This window comes from Osmia bicornis, chromosome 3 (genome assembly GCF_907164935.1).
Source record: "Osmia bicornis bicornis chromosome 3, iOsmBic2.1, whole genome shotgun sequence".
Taxonomy (NCBI): Eukaryota; Metazoa; Arthropoda; class Insecta; order Hymenoptera; family Megachilidae; genus Osmia; species Osmia bicornis.
The window spans coordinates 2,305,816-2,329,601 of NC_060218.1; the positions used below are offsets into that span (position 1 = coordinate 2,305,816).

General features: G+C 49.5%; 1 protein-coding gene across 4 annotated transcripts in view; it reads left to right on the forward strand.

The window, feature by feature from the left end:
- The window catches only part of LOC114878199 (dachshund homolog 2), a 126,302-nt gene that overhangs the window by 64,298 nt on the left and 38,218 nt on the right, over positions 1 to 23,786 (forward strand). For all 4 annotated transcript variants that reach the window (XM_029191752.2, XM_029191723.2, XM_029191731.2 and 1 more), the window contains 3 exons: positions 15,682 to 15,758; positions 16,770 to 16,940; positions 19,502 to 19,726. In XM_029191752.2, coding sequence (XP_029047585.1) covers positions 15,682 to 15,758; positions 16,770 to 16,940; positions 19,502 to 19,726 — 473 coding nt within the window. The remainder of the gene's footprint in view (positions 1 to 15,681; positions 15,759 to 16,769; positions 16,941 to 19,501; positions 19,727 to 23,786) is intronic.

A 23,786-nucleotide genomic window follows, 5' to 3' on the forward strand; every position in this document is an offset into this window, starting at 1 on the left:
GCGCTCCGTTTCCGTTCTAATCCCGATGATTTGTTGCCGTTAATCCCTCCCGTGACATTCTCGATCCGGAATTCCACCGCGAAAGTTACTCGGCTCGTTTGTCTTTCCACCGGTTCGACCGATTAAATCTCGCGAGTCAGAAACCGTGGTCCTCGAAAAAACCGGACGGAACTGGTAACTCGGGGATTTCCGGATCACTGTTTTCCAAGCTGGTCTTCCAGCGGTAAATAGAGTTTCTATGGTGGTTGAATTTCGGAATCGCGGAAACGACGGATCCGTCCACCCTCGACGGCTCCACGAGGAAGCTAAGTAATATTAATGGTCTCTCCCGGTTGCCAGAACGGACGGTATCAATGCGCTAATGTCGGCTTCCTGGCTTTAAAACTACCCCGTCATTCCGGGATAATTCGTGGGCGCAATTGTCGTACGTCAGCGAACCAGCCACGCAGCTTTTCCTCGCCTCCAGGCAAACCTTATCGTTATCCTCTTGCTCGCTCAGGAGCCGACGTTACCTCTACAAATTCTTCGTCTTCCTCGCGCTCCTCCTCTCTGCCTTTTCTCATCTTTTGGCCAATTCATCCCTCTCCCTCTCCCTCTACCCCGTGCAAGACGTCATTAATTACAACGACGAGGACGACAACGTCGACGAGCTTCTATCGTCGGGGACATCTGGTGGAAAATAATATTCATAAAGTTAAGCCCCGCCGTTACGAGCGTCGTTTTCGATCCATCTTCGAGCGTGCTCTTGCCTCTTCCACCCTCGCGCCTCCTCGTGTTACTTTCTTCGCGAGTAGAAGAGAACAGAAGCGTCACGAGTCGTTGTTATTATTTTCGCGTTCTTAATTTTTAATCTATCTATCGCGCCGATTGCTCGACACACGGGATAAGGGAGGATCCGAAAGAAGCGATGGACCGATTGCGATACCGAAGAGAACGCGATGAAACGGTTAATTCGATTGAACGATCGTTGTCGTGATAGCAAACGTTAAGCCGACAACTATCAAGCGGGGCGCTAATTGCGTTCAAACGAACTGTCAGAGCGGCTCGACACGCGTGCACGCGCGCGCATCTAAGCCGCGTCCCGCGTGCAAATACGCGCATTACGATTAATACCGTCATACGCGTAACCACGGCTCCAGGCTTGTCAAGCTGCCGCAATCAGGGGATACGCTAATTACCGTCTCGTCCGAACGTATTTCCATTCACTCCTCGCTCGTTCGATTGCCTTTTTCTCCATCGCTTTTCATCGAAAACCGTTTACCCGTTCAACACTTTTCAATAACGTATGAATTTTTATAAACGACTCTTAGCTGTTTTAGCAGGAACGATCTTACTTTGTCCAAAACAAATTATTCTGTTAAATATCATAGAGAACATCATGGGCACTTACTCCAGCCACGCATACGCGTAAATAACAAAGTGACAATGAGATTCATTCAATGGGATAGCAAGGTGAAATTAATAACGATGAATGGTTCTCGGAACGAAGCAAGCATTAGTCACGCTATCTCTTTTGTCTTTCCTATAATCCATGTCAAATCGATCGACTGGCAAACATTTCTAGAACTCCGTCTCCTTCGGCATTGTTATTAGACCGATCGCGTTGATGGCACGAAAAAAATCGATTTAAGCGTAGGTGGAGATGGCGGGTAATCGATTCGTATTTCAAGGATGCTCGATCAAGTCGGTTCGCGTGATAATCCCGCAGGCAAGAGGACGATCGTCTAGACGAAGATCGTTTATCGCGCGACAGCGGGATGCTTTCGAATCGACGAACGTTCCTCGAATCGGCCGGCCGCTCGTGCCAAACGTCCTGACCCGAGAAAACGGACCCTCCTAATGACTCTCTTGCGAAACGATACGACCGCGATCATCGGTTTGGGACCGGACCTTACGAGATTCGATGTCCAAACAAATTGGTCCTGGTATTTTGCGCGAAGATCGATCGAGGGTCGATCGAAATTCTTCTCACAAATTTTTATTTTCCAACTAATCTGGGTTAAAGAGAGAAGAAGATCGAAGGAGGGAACGCTCTCGTTGCATCAACGGTAAATCTCTCGCCTCGTAAACTTCGAGAGGCGAGCGTAAGTCGTCGACTCGCGACAGGGTGCCGTCTTTTAAGCTGGCGAAACAGAGTCGTCACCGTGGACGTTTATTTTATTCCCTCTCAACGCGAAATTATTTATCGGTTACGGATCGTTTCTCCTCCAGCCAAGTTACATCCAAGACACGACGATAATTAAAGCCAGCCCATTAACGACCCCACGTGATTTTATCCCCACGGTTTCACTGAAAACTTTCGTCAACCTCTCGACTATCCTTCGAAAGAGTATTTTTAGGAACGACCGGGGCTAACCTGATGCTTTCCGGGTCATTTACTCGGCGGCAAACTCGAGCCAACAGGATTATTTCGATAGTCGTCGATGAGGAAGCGCGTCGCGTCGTCTTGGAAGGGCGTGCATCAGCGACGACAAGCGACGCGGTTCGTTATTGGGACACGCGCGACGTCGAGCGTTAACGAGTATGGCCGAGTAAACTTTGCTTTGGACGCGCCACGAAACGCGCGATGATTAATTAAAAACATAATTAGTCGCGGCGTCCGCAACGCCAGGACCCACCCACCGGTCGCTAATGTACCGTGAAATTGTCAACCACCTTGTTTCCTTTGCCTCGTTCGACATTTTTTCCCCGTTTTTTCTTTCTTTCTTTCCTTTTCCACGGAGCCGATCTCGTTAAGCGATCTCTTGCTTATTCTCTCGGGCCAGACTTTGCTATACGCGTTTACCATCTTCGTGGGTGTATCGAACCTCGCGACTAACGAGCCTGCCGTCCAATTTGTCTCTCGTTGCTTCGTCGATATTTAAACGAGCTTTTACGCGTTGATAGATTGATTTGGATTTTTGTATCACACCTCAGCGAGCAACGGAAGAACAGAAGGTCTGGTTAATCCGAGGGAATACCGATTCTAATGGTAAAATATCTTTCTTCCCGTGGCTCCCTTCTTTGTCCTTATTTCCGCGCGGTTCACTCGCGACGGGCCAAGATATATTGTTATTAAATGGTCTCCCTTCGGCGGTGCGCGCACCGCACGCCACTATATTACGCTTCTCCATCGCTCTCTCGCACACGCACGCACGACATACAGCACGCAGGCTGGCCTTCGTACGCGTCCATTCGCTCTTCTCTTATTTACGATCCACCGGCATGCGATTCCTTCCCTCTACCTACTTCCGGTCACCTTCGTTCGTCCGCACCATCATCATCTCGATCGCGAAATTCGCGGAAAGTTTGAGGAAAAAAAAGAGAGCATCGAACGTTACGAGTGTATTCGACGAGGAGGGGAGAAAGAAGGTTGAGGAGGAGAAGTGGGAAGGTTAATTGAAAAGCAGCGGAAGGGTGTCATTAAATAAACCGAGCTCGGACGAGCGTTACCGCGGTTCCGCGGACGCTACCGTTTGCAGACCCGGTTTCGCCGCCACTTTTGGTAATGAACTAATATTTGCAGTGTCCGTACGGACGGTGCTTTCGACGCGTACACGTACGCGCGTAGCTTACCTTCCGGCCAAGCGGAACGCGTCGAAGGGTGAGACCTTTGCCATGGAGGACAAATACTCGCTCCCCTTCGCGATAGGGCTTCGAAGATTGCGCTGGAAAATTCAATCGTTTTCGAAAGTGTAGTAGGGTTAATGTTGTCGAAGTAAGTTGGTCGTGTAGCGGCGAGTTAGCGATTCTAGGACACCGCGACGACGAGAAAAGAGAGGCGGATGACAAACGAGCAGAAACGCTCGCTCGAGGAGAGTAATCGTTTCCCAATTGAAATCCAATAGCAAACGGTATCGGTCCCGCGCCGCGTGTTTCTCGCCCCTCGAGAAGTCGACTGTCTACCCCTCATCCAGCCCGGTGACCATTGATCATCGCGACGTAAACTGTTTCTGACGCGAATTATGCGAAAGGAGGTGGAAAAAAGTCGCCACCGCCGGACACGAACCGTTCGAACGCGTTTCTAGCGGCGAATTTTCAGGAATTTAAATAATATCCTTTTATATTATCGGCGGCAGAGCTGAAAGTAGCAGCCGCACGCTCTCGTAGCTTCTCGGCTGGGATATCATAAATCCAGAGCGTGTAGCGATGTGCCAGCAGGAGGAGCGAGAGAAAATCTACAATTCTAAAGCTTTCCATAAAACACTCGACAAAACGCTTCGCCCGCGGTTTTCGAGTGGCCACCAGCCCATCGCATCCCTCCGCTTTTTCCGCGTCTTCCCTGCCAACGCCACGATCCCCTCGCCGCCACCACTGCCACGAATCTGTTGAAATATGTAAAACCGTGTAACCTCTTCAATTTACATAGCAACGCGTGGTCGACGCTGCTCTTCCACCCTCTCTCCGTACGCGGATGAAAAGTGGCCGATGCCTGCCTCTTATTAATTGATCGTCCGAAATCCACTTTCCTACCCCTCTTTTCGAGAAACCCTTCCGCAGTCGACTACTCTTTTTACTTGATTTTCCTGCTCGTCAACGATCTCGAAACAGCTCGGATACTAAAATACACCGTGGAAAAATGTAGTAGTAGGTGGAGGAGAAACGCTCGCAACGTTGTCTCACGTGATAGACGTCCATCATCGTTCGCGACGAAAGCCTTAATGCCGCGACACGTAAATACACGTGTGTATCGTCGTTGATACAACGATCATTCTTTTTCCCCTTTTTCTCATTTTTTTTCTCTCCTCTCGTCGACGATAATTGCTGTCGTTCGGTTCGTTTTCCTTCCTCTACGTTCAGCCTCGTTCAGCTTGGTTCGTTCTCGTGATCCAGGAGGACGGCACGATATGCCGTTGCCACTGGTATTTCGAAACTCGCTGAACAAACAAGCGCCGATAAAAGTACCGCGGTATATAGTACATCTGGAAGTAGGGACCATCAGTCACGGCGCATCTGCGAACCACTTTCCTTCGCGCCTCTCCGCCCGCCACCCTCGCTGCCGTATTCCCTATCTTTCTTTATTTTTCTCTCTGTCCTTTGCTCGCCAGCCCCTTCGTGAACGAGTGCAACGGGTGTCCCGAAACTTCTCCTATCCACCCACCGTTGCCCGCTAAAAACCATTTGTCATCGACGGCGTAAATATGTTCTCGAGCGAAACGTGCGTTCGACTTTTTTCTCCTCTCGCCCACGGTGCCTCGGATTCGTTCACGGAAACTCCGCTCCGCCAGCATCGATTGCGTGTTCGATAGTCCACACGCTCGTCCATCCGCTTCGAAAGAGGAAATCGTACGCTCCGCGCGCGAATCTTTGTCAGCGATTATGGATTTACACGCTCGATTGTAGGGACACTCGACGCTTAGACGTTTTCAACGATTTCACGATGTAATTTTTCGAGGAAACAACTGGCGCCTCAACCCTTTGCCTATCACGGGTATATAGATTACAGAAAATTCTTAAAGCGTTCGGGGTCGACGGCAGGTCGTGGTAACATTATTAAATCTGTTAGTTGTATTGGTCGTTTGAGAGAAGCAAGCGAGCGAGTGTGGGCAAGATCGTGGTAGGCGAAGTTTATCTTTATTTCGACGGCGGGAAGGTACGCGTGTTCGTCGGGGGAGTAGCTTAAAAAGTTGGTCTAATAAAACTCCGGGCCATTTGTCAAGGGGGTTGTATCGCGGTCCCGAAGGCCGTTGCGAAATGTATGTAAAACACATCTCGGTCGGTTCGCGGAGTCGTAACCGTGCTCGTCTCTGATGGGCCAACATCTAAAATAATAAAAGTTGCCTCCGTCATTTGTCAACGCTTCCTCTAAGGAGCGACTACTTCCAACGCCACCTCGTAATTTCGCGATGTCGCAGCTGCTACCCCTCCCCCACCCCCTTCGAAGCAACTTCTGCTTCCTTTCCTCGCCATCTTCTCCCTTCTTCGTGGATGTTACGCGATCACGAGCCTCCTTAATTTTGCCGTTTCGCCTTCTTTCTTCCATCCGAAATGCGATTTCTGCCCCACCGTCACGCGTGGAATAAGAATTCGAGCTTAAGCTGACTGTCGACGCGATAAAATTCCTATTACCGTTTCGACAACACGAAGAAAACTTATTTCGCTCTTTCAAATAGAATCGACGTGCGTGTAGAAGCTTTCCGTCCGAGCGGGAAATAAACAGATAGGATATAAGTTGGTAGTTTCGAGGCAAAACGTGTTTCAATCCTTTGTCGGAGAAACACGCGTCTCAAGATGAAATAATAAATAAAAATATCACTTCATGGAACGTGGTCCGGTCGATAATCTACGACAACGAATGTGCCAGACGACTTTTATGAAACGGAAGGGCCCTTTCTTGTACGCAGTCGAGAAATAAAATCCTGTAACCCTTTCGAAAGGGCGGACGATGAGGAAAGCAGGAGGCGGCAGGATAAAACCTTAAATACGACCGCTGAACACCAGGGGCCGACAATAAAATTCTCGTAAACCATTCGTTGGCTGAAATAATGCACCTGCTTGACCGTTACTCGGTCGGTTTTAACGCGATTTATATCTTTTCCGCGAATCGCGGTGAAATTTCACGTTTTCAAGGGAAGGCAAAACTTGATCGAGACTATCGCGAGAAAGAGGGAAAGCCGGGTTTCCGGGTGGAAAGTTCCGGCATTGAAAGAATGATCGAGCACCCCGTTGCGTTGGCGGGATAAGCGGCCGCGTATACTCGGTTATTCCGGTTTATTTTCAAGTAACCCTTCACATTGCGCTAATGTATTTCTTTCAGACCGCTATTCATCGCGTCGACATTTCAATCCGGTCCATTCAACGTCCTACACCTTCTCCCCGTTTCGCTTGAAACACTCAACCGATCGATCTAACCACCGCCTCCTATCGTGAATTTTCACACGACTTAATCCGCTACCCCCTACCATCTCGGTGACTCGCGCTTTTCTTTTCCTTCTTCTTTCATTCTCTCGTTTCTTCTGTCGATGGATATTGCACCCGAATGACTGCAAATAATTTTCTAATAAAAATTGTAAAGCTGCCGGGCGCCATCGATCTTGCTTAAAAATTCGTCCCTTTGTGAAGTAATGAGGAATCGAAGGGAAGTCGATCGACTATTAGCTACTTTTTATACGATCGTCGTCGAAAGGACGATGCAAAGGGGTTGACGCGCATTCCGGCTCAACTTGATGGCTACAGGTCGCCGACAAAGGGACACAGGTTGCCCGTTTGAACTCGGAGGATCGCTAAATATTTCATTTCGTATCCCTCGAAACGTTTAATCTCGGCTCAGGTGCGCGTCGCGTTGCACGCGCCCGTTTGTGCACCGTCACATCGCATATCCTGTCGAAGGGGGTGGACAATAATGGATACGTTAAGTAATTTCAAGAATGTTTTCTTCTTAATCAGTACGATCGCTCGTTTCTTTTTTCTTTTTTTCACGTTCGACAAACGGTAAAAGCGAAACTGACATGTGGTTACAGGGGGTGGTACATGTACCTTTGTGGTTGGAGGATCCGGCAAGTTTCATTATCGGACTGTGCGCGAGCTTTCGCCCTCCCCAATGCCATCTTCGTTTACATTTATGATTTAATATGATCGTCCATTGTTGCGCGCCCCTTTGATTCCGCACCCGTTCCTCGCCCCTCTCCCTCGACAAATATCCTTCTCTCCGTTCCTGTTACGTGTGTAATTCGAACGCGCCTTTTGTGCTTCCCTTTCTTCGTCGAAGAAGGTAAAAGATACTACCAATTTCCCGCGATTACCGGTCCCCGATAATATAAACACAACAATGCTCGAAACGATGAAGAGAAGGCGTTAACTGAAAATCAGTGGAACGGCGATAAAGCGTGGTTCGAGGAATGATAGAAAACGAGCGAAACGAACGAAAAGAGGCGGAGAAGGGTAACCGTGCGCGGAATATTAAATTCTCTCCGAATTCGAGGAACTTTTCAAGGAAGCATTATGGCTCGGCTATCTGGATGATGTAGCACCGAACTTGGGAAGACTCTACCGAGTCAAACCCTGCTTCTCTTACCGTTGTACCTTCTCCTACCCTTATTCTAGATTTCTCCGTCTTTCTCGCACCATCAGACAACCCCCTTCTTGTCTCTCTGTTTTCCTCTCTTTCTAGGCATAGCTTCCAGGGTAGCAATCTTTTATTATTAGCGCAGGCTTTACCAGACAATGAAACGAAAGGAACGGAATATGATATTGTAGTACAGAGGCTCGGCGGAAAGGGAAGCTATTGTCGGTCTCTTTGAATTTTAAAGTCAACGATCGATACGGCTCGGGGGATGCGCCTTTAGCCATATAAACCGCTCCGCTCACCCCCCTCAACTCAACTCCAGCCCTCTTTTCTCCGCGCTCTGCTTCTCTTCCATCCCTGTTCGCGGCTCTCTCACCCTCACCACCCCCTTTGGCGTTTATTTGGGATCGCGAGCCGGATTCTCGAATCGAGAGATGATCCTCTTCGAGATTTTCTATTCGCGCTGGTGCGCATAACGCTAACTTAAATCCAGATTCAGATGGATAAATTTATTTAACGAACTGGTGGCTTCCTTCGAAGAGGAGAAATCATCCCCCGGAGCAGGAATTGGAATCGGGAAGAGCCGTCACCGAAATTGTCGGGCGTTAATGATAAATTGCGCCCTCGGCCCCAGACGATACAGAGCCCGTCCACACGAGTGCCGTACGCGGCCGGGGAATCAAATTGCAATTTGTTATTTGTAATTCCGAGTGTCGCTTAATATACTCTCTCCCGCGTTCCTGGCCACCCTTTCCCTGGATCGAGACGGGAAAACGGCAGCCCCCGAAAAGGGTTAGAAATTAAGCGAGACTTGATGAGAAAGCGCCAAGGTGAACGCTGGCTAAACGCTTCGGCGAAGCTACGCGCTTGAAAACGTACGCTCCAGCCTCGCTGTCTCGCGTAATTAAGCGCGACACCCTTTATTTTTGCGCCAACGTCAGCGACGTAATTGTTTTTCGAGACGGAATCTCGCTCTCTTGTCGCAATTGTGAAACGCTTGAACGGTTAAACCGCGATTCTAATAAAACGCGAAAAGAGCTTGCGACGCGTAGAGCGCGAACTGGTGAGCAGAGATATAGCATAGAGGGGATGGGAGACGCTCGGTGGCTGAGTAGGCAAATATTCGATTTTGTCTATTCAATTTTCCAGAAAAATAGTGCGTCGTTCCCTTGCGCCGAGCGTATTATCGCGGAGGTTGCGTCGCGACAGAAGGAGAAGGCAACGGAACGAAGGAAAAGAATAAGTTCGATCAGTCAGAGGGTGGCAGTTACCGTTTCGGTTATGGCTTTCGGAAGCGTCGTCGAATCCTATTCTTGCGCAAACCCGATAAGCGGCCTTTTACGCGTTACGTATTTTCGCACACGCGTCGCACAGTGGAGGCAGAAATAGGGGCGGCGAGGCGAGGCGAGCGTTTCGCTCTATCGTGGACCAGCAGATTTCACCAGCCAGAGATATCGATAAACGATCGCCCCGAGTCGCTCGTATTTCCTTCTTCTTCGAATCGTTTGCACCGCCTTTCGAAAGATTCCGTTCTCAGAAAGCTTCTTCTTCCGTTCTTTACGCGACAACGTTTCCATTTTGCTAAGCCGTCTGACTTAAGGGTTGAAGAGAGGAAAGGATAGAAAAGGTACCCTGTTTTGCTTTTGTACATACATACCCTCGATTGAACTTTTTTTTATTTTTCTCTTTGGGCATATTTTTCTTCGATCTACTCTGGAAGCTAAGGGGTGGCCAAGGGAACGATGGGTCGAGGGTATACGAAAGGGGGATCCGTCAGTTTATTTGCGTATTGCCTGCCGGCTGAGCATCGAGCCGTAGACTTATCGCTCGTTGAACCTCGCCCGAACTCTCCTTTTTCGTCCAACTTTCTCTTCTGTGTCTTTTGGAGTTGCTAGTCTTATTTAATTTCACGAAATCATTTGGAGAACAAAATAGGGAATGGCGAAGAAAGGTCGCGTAAAAATACGAAGGGGATTTGGTGTAGAAAGAGGGAAAGCATTCGGTCTGTAGCGACCCCCGTGTGGAATCGGTCCATTCGAAACCGCGATAAGCTCTCTCTCCTCTTTCTCTTTTTACTCAGGTTAGGGTGGAGATCTCCCCGAGCGACCATCGATGGCCCTTAATCGAGCGATCCGTCGCGAAAGTGATTTTTATTTTCCACGAATCTTGATTTATACGCGCTGGCTTATTCGGTTCTGTTCGAAAAGAGAAAAAGCGGTGCAGTTTCACGCGTGTACCAGGACGTGGAGATGGAGGCGGCTGCGGTTGCCCTTACGAGGGGTTACCCTACGCGTTATCTCTCCGTTACGCGTTGGCAGGCATATGGCTGGCCAGGCTGAAAGGGGAGGTGAAAGGGGAGCGGCTCATAATTTTCAGATTTATGTACAAATGTTTCTGGCGAAGCGGGCGAGCGGTCGCTTCTCTCGTGGGGAAGATATCTATCGTAAAGTTTCGCGGAATTGAAAAATGCTTTCGAGGCTTTCTCGGGGCCGAGCGAGCGTGCGGCTGCGAGGTGGGGTGAACGTCACCCACCAAACGGGGATGACGTATCGTACACGAACGCGATCCAACCAACCACGCAGACCGCCTATCTTTTTCCGGGATAAATGATTTCGCTAACGCGACCCTTGCTTCTGCTTGTATTCTACCCTTTGCAAATCGCTTGTTTAACTTTACCGACATTGACCTTGTTTGCGATTTTTCTCCAACAATGTGAACGCCGACAATGGTTATTAATAACTAAAATTGTTTAAAATTCATCGTTTCGATGTTGACTCGCGTATCCATATTCATCGAAACAAAAAATCGTAAAATTAGAAAAGCAAACGAACTCGGGAAAGCAGCTAAATAAGATGTACTTTCGAGAGAACCTTTTTTCGCTATTTTTATACCCCCAGTCCCCTTTGAATCCGTAGCCACATGTTACGACACACATCCAATGTGTTCAACGGTGAATTAACGAGCGTAGGAGCAAAACGTCGGTTGAAAAAGAGTCGCAAGAAGAAGGCTCCATTGGTAGTCAGACAAGCAAGCAGTCAGAATGGCGGGAGGACTAAAAAGCGCTTAGACCCGTATAAACAAACAATTATTCGTCGCAACGAGTCGTTTACACCTCGTTTCTTTAAAACTTCCTCTCGTTTTTTTTTCCATCCTCGATCCATGTGATTGTTTTACGCAAGGCGAATGAAATCAAGTTCGAGCTGTCGTTCGTCTTAACGGTCGATTATCTAACTGGTCGATCGGCATTGTCTTTTACCGCCAACCCCGGAAGCTATTCGGATGCGAAACGGACAAGCAACAGAGAGAATCAGGATGATAGCGGAATCTAAAGGGAGCAGAGAGAGCGAGAAAACAATTTAGCTCGATCAACGTTTCTAGACGGAATCACGGGCGTCGTCTAATTAAACCGCTGTCCTGCGCGGATATAAAGTCGGAGGTTATCACCGGGCGCACGGTATCTGATCCCCGGGCCCCGCTTAATCCAACCGGAGCGTTTCGGAGCAGAGAGTTACGCACACGGGCGTACGCGTGTACATGGAAGGAATAGAAACTCGGGTAGTCTCATTTCCTGTCTGCGGGGGTCCCGCAGGGGATACATAATTAGCTGGTTCGGCTACGTTCGTTGGAACGTCGACAGGGGCGAGGAGAGAACCGTAAGGAGACCTTTCGTCGAGCAGTATCGTTCTGTAAACGTCTTTTCCTTCGCTTCTCTCTCCTTCTTGTATTTTATTCACTGCTCGAAGAAATGATCCAGAAACGTAACAGAGGAATATAAAAAATATTGAAAGAAGAAGGGCATAAATCCCTTGGACACGGGGTGCAGTACAACTTCGTTTCGCTTCTTCCCTCTTGTAATTCCCTTGAACGAACAACACGGTTTCGGCTCCCTCTCGCAGTTCCCCGATGAACTTGACCGCGAGCGTATTAAATCCCGCTGCAAGACGTACAACGAGAAATTAATCTCAATCGTCGTCGGGCCGAGGCACCGTCATTTATCACGACTCGTTACTCCCGTTGGAATCCACGGATTTGATATAAAGTTACTGCGCGCGCCCGATTGTGTCGTCGCTGCTGTTCGGATCTATTAGTCAAGGGGTCGAAATGGAAGAAGAAAGCTGCTGCTGGCTGGCAACGGGCCGGGAGAAGAATCGTGAGAGGATAGGGGATGGGAGGATTGGAAACGGAGATAAAAGGGAGTGAGAGAAGAGCGTGAGGTTGATTCAGGAAGCCATGGGTGGGCTTTGTCGAGGATTCGCATACGGGGTATCATTGTCACGAGTAACTGGAAAGATCTTCGCCCCCTTGCCCTGATGACAATGGAGTCGCGTAAACGTGGCAATTAACGTGCTACCGAGCGGACTGGGAGGAATGGTATCAAATCTGCATAAGTATGGGAGCCTGGTGTTTAACGAGCTTCGCGAAAGCAACGCGACTTTGGCTTTGTAATTTAATCCCGCCGTGTCGAACGCCGTTCGTCCCCTCTGATGACATTGTTTTATTCGACGACGGTGTTTTAAATTCGACACGATCGAATTAACCTCGTGTTGTTTATATAAATTGCACGAGCAAAGATAAAAGAAGAGTGGAAGGGTGGAATTAATACCGCGAACTGGACGTCTTATTCGTTCGCATCGATTTGATCGACGAGCAGCGGAGGATGGAATCTCAGGCATCCGCTGATTGAATCGACAAGAGAGAACTCCCTCGAGTCGGACTGGTCGCGCACCATTTGATAAATGTTGTCCGTCTGCCGATACGTCGGATAATATTTGCGAGGATCCGGGAGAAATCGAATGGCAGGGGCGACGAGATCTCGTGTAATTCGATTCCTTCGGCCCTTTATTCCTCTCGTCCGTAGGAACGATCTCCTGACACTCGTCCGGTTCTCCATCTCGAAAGCAATTTCGTCTCTATCTTGACTTATGTTTCTCATATTTTCCCTCGCTAGTCGTTCGTTCTTCCGCAAGTCACGTGGAAAACGTAGGTTGTCTTTCGAAACAGAACTCTGGGACTTTCTCAAAGAAGCTTTGGATGAAGAGCTGTTCTATCTTTTCGGTAACAGGATCGCTTGGGTTCGTAATTATCGACGTAACGCCGTTGGAAATAAGGAATATCCTTGCAGGACGAAGGTTCGTCGTGACACGGCACTCGTTACGATAGGAACCCCTTTCGCCTCGGATGTCAGAGGGTGGCGGAGCGTTTCCAGGATCGCGAGCTTTGGATCCCGTTACCGTTACCGGCTCGTTTATTATTTCGACTCGTTCGCGACACGCTAGAAAGTCAGCGTCGTTTGTCGAATGGTAACACAATCGGTGCTCGAATTCCATCGGAGCAGGGGTGTGTGCGTAATTAAAATTGCGACACGGAGAATGGTCGTCGGTTAATCGTCGATTCGTTACGAGCAAGTCAAACATACGAAAATATAGGGAGGAGAAATTATCGACGTGCCGTAGCGTCGTTTTTCGGGGAAAAAACCTGGCACCGGCATACTTTAGCCAATTTGCCTGGTCCTTTGTCCTCTTGAAATTACAACTGTGTTCCTGTCATTATCGGAACGCGCGTCACGCGTCCACCGATGCTTTTGATTTTTCGACGAAAATCACCGAACGCGGTCCCACACCCTTTGGCCCGGTCGCGCGCGTTCCCGCCAAAAAGGAAGCCGATGCGTTAATTAAAAACTGGACGCGAGGAAAAACTCGAGCGTCGATTCGTCGCGTGGCCCGTTCTCGATCCTATCACCGATGCAGCGATTTCAAATCGTATCGTGCATCGTTTCTTCGCGTTCGAAATACGGCTGTTAATGAACTCCTGCTGTGCCGAACGCTCGTTCCTCGCCAGGGAATCCCCGTCGAGCTCGTCATTACCGAATCAAAATTAAAGGCAAAGATCTGGGGTGAGAGAGGAAGAGCATCGTCGTTCGTTTGGCTTATTAGTCGCGTAGGTACAGGAGGATACGTTAATATAGTTCAATCATGGATCGAGGATAATAACGATTCGGTTAATAACAAAAGGATCTCTTCATTTTCTATTACTCCATTACTATCGCTATCGGATAGCCTGATATTTTGATATTCCTTTTGATTTAACGAAGAATTCTATTTGGCGGATGAATAGGTTGCTCGAGAGGGCAAAGGGGCTCGTCGCCGAGAAGGGAAGGTTCTCTCGCTAATTATTCGCGACTAGCAGCGAGTCGTGGCAGCGGCGGAAAGCCATAGGCGCGCGTAATGAAATCCATGATGTATTAACGTGGCGTAAAGGCTGTGCTCGGCGTTCTAGGTGTCTACTGACGCGAAGCCAGGTAAACGCGCGGCTAAACGCACGCGGGCGCATGTAACACGCTGAAACTGGAACCGTGAAGACACGAAACGCGCGCGCAGCGACGTTCGCCGTAATATTCGACTAATTACAAATTTAATAACCCCGGCTCGTTGCCGGTTACGACGACGTCTAAGCGAATCGGCCCTCGCCCTCGCCCTCGCTCTTCCACTTTCTCTCTCTCTCTCTCACTCTCCGTTTTCTTCTTCTCGTTCGCGGTATACTCGTTCCTTTTCCTCAACCCTTTTCTCAAGCCCTCCCTTTGAGCCGAATGTAGCTGGGTCGCCGACGAATCTCTGCCGCGTATCCTTCTCGTCCGAATTCGCTGGCCCAAGAAGAGGCGGGTCGAGATACCCATCGACGGTCTTAATCGACTCGTATTACCAATTAAAATTTAATTATCCTCGAAATTAAGTCGTTACGATATCGGACGCGCACGACGCTTCTATTATTCGATGGCCACGACGATCGTGGACGAAACGGAAACACGGTGCAATGGGTATATTTTCCGGTCGTTGTTCGGGGAAAAGAAAACGTGGAATCAAACGGGGGATGGAAAAGGGAAGAAAACGGAGAGTGTTCTCTCCTCCATTCCGCTTAACGCGGTCATAACTTATCGCTCGTAGACGCACGGTATTTCTCTCCGGCTCTTTGAAAGCATTTTCTCATTAAAAAATTAAGGTTCGAGGGGTCGAGATGCGAGGAAGCGGTTGGCGGGGGATGGGACGAGGTCTCGCGGACTCGCGCGAACCGGGAGGAGGGTGGTTTTGCGGCGAAGCGGACGGGGGAGGGTTGGTAAGTGCTCTGCGGCTCCCAGATGCGCCCAATATTATGTTTAATGATATTAACTTCTTACTTAATGGTCCGCGGTTCGATTCGAGGTGCGAAGAGGAGGACCGAGCTGGAAAAAGTATACCCGGGAGAATAATTTGCAGGAGGAGGAGAGAAAGAAGCGCGAAGAGTGTAATCGGCCGGGAAAACATCCATTTCCTACTCTCTCGACGCGTTTCGTCGCCAAATAAATTCGTAAATACGCGGGTCACCTCGCGCCTGGAGTCAACGATAAAAGCGTCGACGTTTTTTCTCACTTTTCGGACACTTTTCCATTTTCTGAGTTCTATCGGAAGAAGAGAGATACCTGGCTTGAAACGTTGCGCGACATTCCAAAAGAAAAGAAAAAGAAAAGTCGAATCGATTAACGGTGATAATCGAATGGAACGCGGTCTCGGCGAAGACCTGCACTTATCTTCCTACGCGATTCGTTCGCTCGACGACTAGAATAATTATTTAATTAATGGCCAGCGCGGCCGAGTCCACCTCCGCTCGAATCGGTTGTAATATCGACACTAAAAGCGTATCTATGTGTACTTTGATGTTTACAGGCTCCGCGAGGAGAGAGGAGACGCCGAGAGGGCACTAGCATTGGACCAAAAACCCAGGGATCTGAGCTCGCACAATGGTAAGATAAATACGCGTACGCTCGTTTACCGTAATTACAGTAATCGGCCCGATAATACTAAGCGAATAACGCCGTGTGCTATTACAGCCTCGACGAGGCAACGATGCGAACGGTGCATCCTTCTTTCCCGACGACCTAACGCGCTTCTCGTGACTCGAGGTCGTCGCGGGACCATTTTTTTTTTTCTTTTTAGTTTGCCTTTTCTTCCCTTAAATCGTCTTCCAAACGTTACAAAGGACTGGACAATTGAAATTCTATTAGATTTCAAAGAGAATACAATTATTTACACGTTTCCTGATAAAAAAAAGGGTTGAATGCTAAGTGGTAGATAGAAAAGGTTTGTACGGTTGGCCGAGCGTGTCCGCTCAGGGTCCAGTCCTTTTCTCGATTTCTTTATTTCTCGTCGCTGACCCGTCCGAGCGTTTAGGAGGCCCAAGGAGATTAAGTCTGATATCGGGTTACGGGGCACCGCGGCTCCACCTTTCTTCAGATTCCCCGTAATATTTTAATCCGTTCGATCGAACCTTTTATCCTGCTGGCGAACGCGCGTTCCCCGTCCCGGTTGGCGACAAACTGGACGTGTTTCGAGTTCGAATCCGATCGTGTTCCTAGTCTAGTTAGGCCCCACGGAATCGTTCGACCCTCTATTGTTCTCCAGAGGATTTCATCGGGGACGTCGACCGTGTTTGATCGCGACCTATGAAAAGCTAAGACTCGGGCTAAATATGATAAAAATTGAAGTTGCCCAGACCTGTTCTAGTCGGAAATTCTTAGTAAAACGCTCGTCCGGGGGATCTGGACGATGCGTCATTCCCCTTGGCGTCGTTAACCAAACAGTATCTATCCACGTCAGGATTAAAATGCTAGGATATCAAATAGATAGGGCGACGGAAAGTCGGGCAAACATAGATGCACGGAAACAAATAAGATCCATCATAAGCGTTATAAAAATGGAAGCTCTGCTTCCACGATGAAATTTTAATAAAATCAAAGGAACGAAAATGTTGGCAGGTTCCTCGAACGGTCACAGTCCCGTGCTGAACCTGTCAAAGACGGCGGGAAGCGGAAGCGTGGGCGAGCACTCCGGAAGCGAGGCCGAGGCGTCGCATCGTTCGCAGGACGACGAGGAGGAGGACGACAATCTGTCGGAGGAGCTGGACGACGACAACGAGAAGGACGAAGGTGAGATTCGCGCGATCTAAACGCGGAGGAGGTTGGTAAGAGACCGTTCGGGCCGTGGGTCGATCAATTAAAGGCAGGTAGAGCGTGACGGTGGATTTGACGTGTGCCGAAAGTCGAAACGATGTTGCCCGTTCCGCGGCACGCATACGTAAAATAATTATATCGAATCGACTGGACAGACCGCGTTTAAAGACGAGTTCCCCGGGACGACTGGTAGGTCAGACCCTCTCATCGATCATCTCCGTCCGGAGCGGAACGACGTTCTTCTGCGATTCCTCTTCCATCCTAACGTCCCGAGAAACTCGTCTCCTCAGCGGTTGTCAAAACTTGTCAGTCGCGAACGCTGAAATTTTCAACTCGACGCGTTTGCATTTTCTGCACCTACTCTAGTAGTTTTTACTAGATCATTTTTCTAGTTAAGTAAAGTTTCATTGATTTTATCTTCGTTTGACTTTGTGTACTATGAAATCCTAAACTCCCAAGTTGGAATACCTTTGCTTTCGCAGAATCCAAGCGACCTAAACGATTCGCCATCTTCGAATAGAAGCTGCATTGTAAATTGAATTGTATCGAAAGAGTAATTGCACTTTAACCAAAAAATGAGGGTCGCGCAGCCGAAGGAAGCACCACTGGCCATGGGGGCCCGTTGGTCGTTAGACTCGCATCTTCGGTATTTAGTTTCATTTTAATAATGAAAGATGGGCCCAGATAAACATCACGGTCCATGGTGCTATCTCGGCTGTCCCGGCGCGGCGCTTCGATGCAGCGAAGCGTCATAATCGCGGTGATTCCTAATCGATTTGCCGATTGCTCGCGCGTTAATTGGATCTTCCAATTAGAGTCACGTAGGATCGCGTGAACGGGAGAAACGGTTCGTTCCGTCCCGAAGCAATGCTACAGAGGAGAGGAAAGAAAAGAAAAAGAGGAATGCGGATTGCTAAGCGGAGTCGAAAAGACGACGCGAGGCAGGCTAGATTAGAGAGGATGATCGTGGAGGATGGGGCGAAGGGAGGAATTAGTGGGCCCCTAAATTTTGGGAAAGACACGAGTTAGACGTATAAATTGCGGTGATCGTGTAGAGGAGGGAGGAAGAAATCCGTGTCTCGCAGCGTGTCGTATGCATCGGCTACATCCTACCTATGGTGCTCGCGGTGATCGAAGTAGAACCCCATCGAACGCCCGTGGGAGTGTACACGGTCGTGGAATGCAGTTCTGATTTAATGAGACGCGCCGCTATCTCGCTCTCGTTCCTGGAATTCGATCTACCGCGATATTCGGCCGTTTCTGTTCTCCGTCCACTTCCTGAAGATTCGGCCCGACCCGCAAATGGGATCCGCACGAATGGATTCGCGAACGATTTCCCTCTGCTCCGTTAACCCTTTGACGAAGAAAACGGTCCCGAACGATCACGGATTCTTGCAGGGCTCATCATCGAAGGGTTAATCGAACGCCACTGGTTCGTTTTTGTCTGGAGTTGACGGTTATCCGAAAGAGAAAGAGAACGGAACGAGTCGGCGATAAATTTCGCCAGGGGATCGTTGGAACAACGTTCGAGGGAGGTCTCGCGCTCCTTCGAGGAGACTTACAACGCGTGCGTGTTCCAGAGTCGTAATCCCGCGACGACTACTTGTTACCCTTCGCCACGTTTCTGATTTAACCTCATCGCGGACGAATTAAATTCGCGAATGAAACGGCACGGCACGAACAGCACGTAGAGCACCGAGGCCGCGATTAGCCTTGTAACATTGTCCAGCGGCGCTGAATTTATCCTCGAACTATCGCAGGGATTCGGATGGAAAACCGTCGAGATTCCTCGAAGAACCGGACCGAGATATCCGGCGACCTCTTTGTTTTTGCTTTTCGCGGGTCGTCGTGAGTCGCCTGACGCTAAAAGCGGGAGTAGCCTCGTTATTCTCCTCTGTATCGACGATTAGCCTGGAAGCATGGTTTTCGTGGTCGAAAGGAGCGAGGTCGAGGCATCGAAAGATCCGGCCGGAATAAAGGATGCCTTATGGTTATTGCCGAAGAGGTTCGGAGTGGCGAGACAAGACGTCTGCGTGGGTTCTCCTTGCTTAAGTGACCGCTCGTGGTACGGCCCACACCGTGGGCTTTAGCCCTGGCTTGCTTTATGGCCAATGATACGTGCTTTATTGTATCGTCTTTTAATTATCAGCGCGCACCTACAACGGCACAGTGTTCGGTTACTTATTGCCATTGGCCGATTTAATGCTCGCGCGTCTGCCTGGCTTGCTTGCCTGCCTTCGATACGCCGATCCACCGATCCACCGATCCGCCGATCCGCCGGCACCTTTTGATAGCGAACGCATCTCCCTCTCGCCTTATTTTCACCTTTTTTCGCTCCGATCTCTTCTCCAATACCGTTTCCACCGCCTCGCCTCCTGTCCTTCCTCGAAACCCATTACAATTATCTGACTCGAAGAATGCTCTCCCACCCCCACCTTTTCATTCGCCCTAAAATAGACTGTTAATAACGAAACTTTCAGCGATCAATTTATCATCTTCGTACAAGTTTGAAACGAAACCGATTTCGACTTTTTCAGATTTGTCGGACGTCCCGGAGAACCTGCCGTTGCCCGCGCCGGGATCCGAGAGTCCTCAGGCGTTGAACTACTCACAGATAGCCTCAGCGGCGGTGGCCGTTTCTCAGGGAGGCCAGGATCCCTCGGTCTCGAGTACGGAGACCCTGCTCAGGAATATCCAGGGCTTGCTCAAGGTCGCGGCCGACAACGCGAGGCAACAGGAGAGGCAAATCAACTACGAGAAAGGTCAGTGGCGAGGCTTTCTTTAATGCGAACGGACCCAGATTTTCAGAAATCGACGAATCTTGTAAGCAGAAAGTTTGTCGAGAGCTTGATTTACTTTTCAAATTGAAGCTCGAACTTGAGGTGTCGATGATTATCTTTCGTTTTACCATTCGCGCGAAGAGTTCTAATTAATTTCATTTGATTTCAAATTAAAATCAGTGAAATCTTCGAAGCGGAACGGTTCATAATTGAGAATGCGAGCGGAGAGCCACGTGGCTGGCAAACGTATAGCAGCATTCCTACGCTTTCGTGCTTCAACGTTCCGTATCACACTCGTCGATCTGACATGTCGGATTTGTATCCGTAAATCGCCGCTAATTATCACTCAATTAGTCGTTGATGTTATCTCGACGAAACTATGATATTTCTTTTAATAGCTTTCAGCTACTATAAAATCAGATTTGTCAATAACTGGCTATTAGAGGATCGAGAACTGACTGATGTAATTTTTCAAAGATTTCGATTCGAACGAGTTTCACGGTTAGTCGGCTCGGAAGATCGCTCGCGTGGAATTCAGTCGCAAGAGTGGAGTCGCGCGTGCGTGCCCATGTTGGAAATATTGTTGTTGTACATAGTCGGTAGATAAGCGGTGTGCGTCTTAAGTAGGCAAGCAACGAAGCTAGGTAACGCGATTAACAAGGGTCCCGCGAACCGTGGCGATGCGATGCGCCGCGGCCTGTACGCGTACGACTTCTTTCTCATTAAGCGGAGTGATAGATCGACCTGCGTTATTATTAAACGCGTCCGGTTCGCAGCATCTTCGATCGGTAAAATCCTGGGAAACCGGGAACACTGGAGCATTCTAAATTTAACTCTTTGTACTTGGAAAATGATGATCGTCAATTGCAAGAACCCCAAGTAAAAGCTCATTATCGATTCCGAATACAAACGACGATACAAAGGCTCCGGCAGGTAATCGCAAGACTAACGACGGTGTAGGTCAGTCGACGACAAGGAAAGTTCGACTGGTAGGAAAAGCAAACATTCGTAATCCCTTCTTGGCCTAGTTTTTCGGAAGGCAAACGCTGCTTAACGGCCACGATCGCGGACAAGGGCAACACGCTTAATGTATTCCACTCGAAATGTAAACCCTGCCTTTAATTGCCCATTAACCGGCGCAAAGTGTCTTTTATATGGCCCGTCGAGCCTCGTCTACGCCGCGTTTAACCCTATAAATTCCTTACGCGCCGTAAGTCGAGGTTGCGTTTTTCCTCGTTCTCTCGTTGGAGAAAACTCGAAGCGGCATTCTTTCGAGTGTATCTCTCGGCGGCGATCGCCGCGAGGAGAAGATTCTTTGTTTCGCGACCGAGAATCGACCGATTAAGCCGAGACTTTAACGCGAGAGGACGTTCGAACGGGCGGACGTTCAGCGTCCGAGGACGACACGTGAACGGCAACGAGTTCATCCGGTGCGCGTCGCGACGTCCGAGTCGACCTGCCGTACCGAGACCGTTTGCGCTCTGCTCGCGAGCACTCGAGAGGATAAAGGGACCGAATCGAAGCGAGAAATGTTGAAGAGGCCGGGTAACGGAGCGCGAGAGGGTGGGCCGAAGAATGGAACAGGGGTGAGAGAGGGCCGATTTAATACTCGAACGAGTCAGCAGCTCGTTTTACACCAGATGGTTTTACATACGGCCCGCTATCGTGTTACCCATACCATTCTTCGTATGGGTGCGTCTTCGTCGTCGCGGCCTAATACGCGCGGACGCGAGAACACGACTGCCACTCTTGGGTCCTGTCCGCTCGACAAGCCTGCAGAGCGAAGAGGCAAAACTCTGGCATCAATCGTAGACGTTCGAACTCGAGTATCTGCCTATCTCAAGAATCGCACCCTAACGGGGAAGCAAATTCAATCTCCTCTATTCTTACCTGGCGAAACAAGCAGAAATCGCTGTTCGTTAAGGCGGTCGCGGACGCACGGCCCTCGTGGCCAACATAAAAAAAAAAAAAAAAAAAAAAAAAGAAAAATGTCGAAGCGAGAAGAGGCCCCTTTCTTCTCTCTATCTCTGTTTCTCGGTAAGTTACACGCCGCACGGAGAACAATATGAGCTCGGTTGCTGGCGAGTAGCCAGCTTGCAGAGAACTCGCTATCTTCGATGCTGGCCAAGATAAGGGACGAAGAGAAGCCACGGCGGGAGCGGAAAGATTGTGCTTGGTTGTTCGTGTCCCCCGGATCCAGGAGGAGGAAGAGAGAGAGGATAGAGTCCGTGGCGGGCCTGGTTCAAGGGCCGAGGGAGTGGAATAGAAAGAGGGGATTGAGTTGTAGCCGCGAGTGGAGGATCTTATGTAGATTCCTTGTAGATCGTGCACCCGATTCGATCGCGATCGGCTACCCGGTACCGGGTTAATTAAAATTGTACGGGCCGGACGTCTTTCTTTCTCGCATCCCTCCACGTCCCCACTACCCTTCGCCACGATCCGCCATCGTCCTCTTCCTTTCTTCGTTCGCAGAGCCCTGTGTCCCTCGAGCTCTGTCGCGCCAGGCCGCACCGCACCGCCTCTACTCGCGTCCAGGCTCCCTTCTTTTTTCCACGACCGTTCCGTTCCGTTCCGTTTCGCCTTCGTTCGGAGCTGCACAGGCCGACGGCGCATCCCGCCGCCGTAAGCTCCTTCGATTTTTGGCCGCTGCCTGGGAGGCTGCTTACGTGAAATCCTATTACCGCGAGCCACGCAGCGCGACAGCGCAACCACTCTCTCTCCCACTCGTTGTTTGTCTCTGTGCACGGCTACCAGGATGCACGAGAACTCGGCTACCGAGATACGCCTTTCGCGAAACGAGCCTCCAGGCTCCGTTTACCAGTTGCAATCAACAACGAACCAAATTTTGTTAATAAATCGATATACCCGTTGACCGATAACCGGAAGATGTAAATTCACGTGGAGCGAAAGGGTTGAGCGGCGGTAGTTGGAACACCGGGATGCCCAAAAAGCATACACGATCGCGAGCTGTCCGACCGGTATCCTCGCTATAAATAGAGAAAGGAACACGGTCTTTGCGAGAAACGGCCGTTAAAAAGGAAGAAGAGTCGAAGGAGTTACGATTTCGTCGTTGGTGCTCGTGTTTCGCCTTTTGCTTCTCCCTTTTTCGATTCGTTGCTTCCATTCGCGATCCAGCACCGAATCGGCGCTATACAGCCTCCGGCATCATTAAACGTCCGCAACCTCGCGCAGGCTACCTTAAAGATCGTCCCTGGGTCGAAGGTCGCGGGGCTGCGAGCCCGCGAACAACCGACCGCCGTCGATTATTATGCTTATTACGGTGGAAAGTAATAAATTATGCCAGGCTAATAGCTGGGACCGTGAGAAGACGGAGAGGAGCGGAAGCTGGCAGGTCTCGGAACAGTCGCGAAACGGTCCCGGCAGGAACGGGCACAAGAGAAAGGGATATTATACCGTACAGATCGATTCGACGTGGAATTTCTTCGGTCGTTGGAAACAAAAGACAACGGTCGTTCGTCACGACCTCCTTGTGGCTTGGTCGTTTTCAGCTCAATAAAGCGAGCCGGTACACCATTCTTAATTAAATCTAGGACAACGCCGACGGGCTAATTAAAGCAAACAACCGACGCGATAAAGTTTGATCCGAGCTTGAGGACATCACGAAAGAAAGGGGCGAAGCAGCCGTAAAAAACGTCCGGAAATCGTTGAGAGGAAACAGGAAACGAACGTCGATATCGATCAGCCGCGAGGAGTAAAATATTTGACGATGCTTGGTATTGTTTTATCGGCAGAAGAGTAAAGAGTTTATAGAGGGAAAAAGTAAGCACATGTGCGTACAGTCTGCGCGATAATGGCTGATCGTTGGCCGATATACGGATAGCGTTGCTTAGCTTGCTCGAAGCGAAGAAACTGGGGTCAGACATAAATCAATCAACCTGCACTCGACGAATGAGATGGACGCACTTTGCGTCTGATGTTCTGTTTCAATTTAAATCAACTAAGTAAGCGAAGTAAGTTTCAGTAGAAAAACAATAAAAGAGAATATAGTGCTCGTTGGTGCATTCGATCGTGTGCCGGTTCG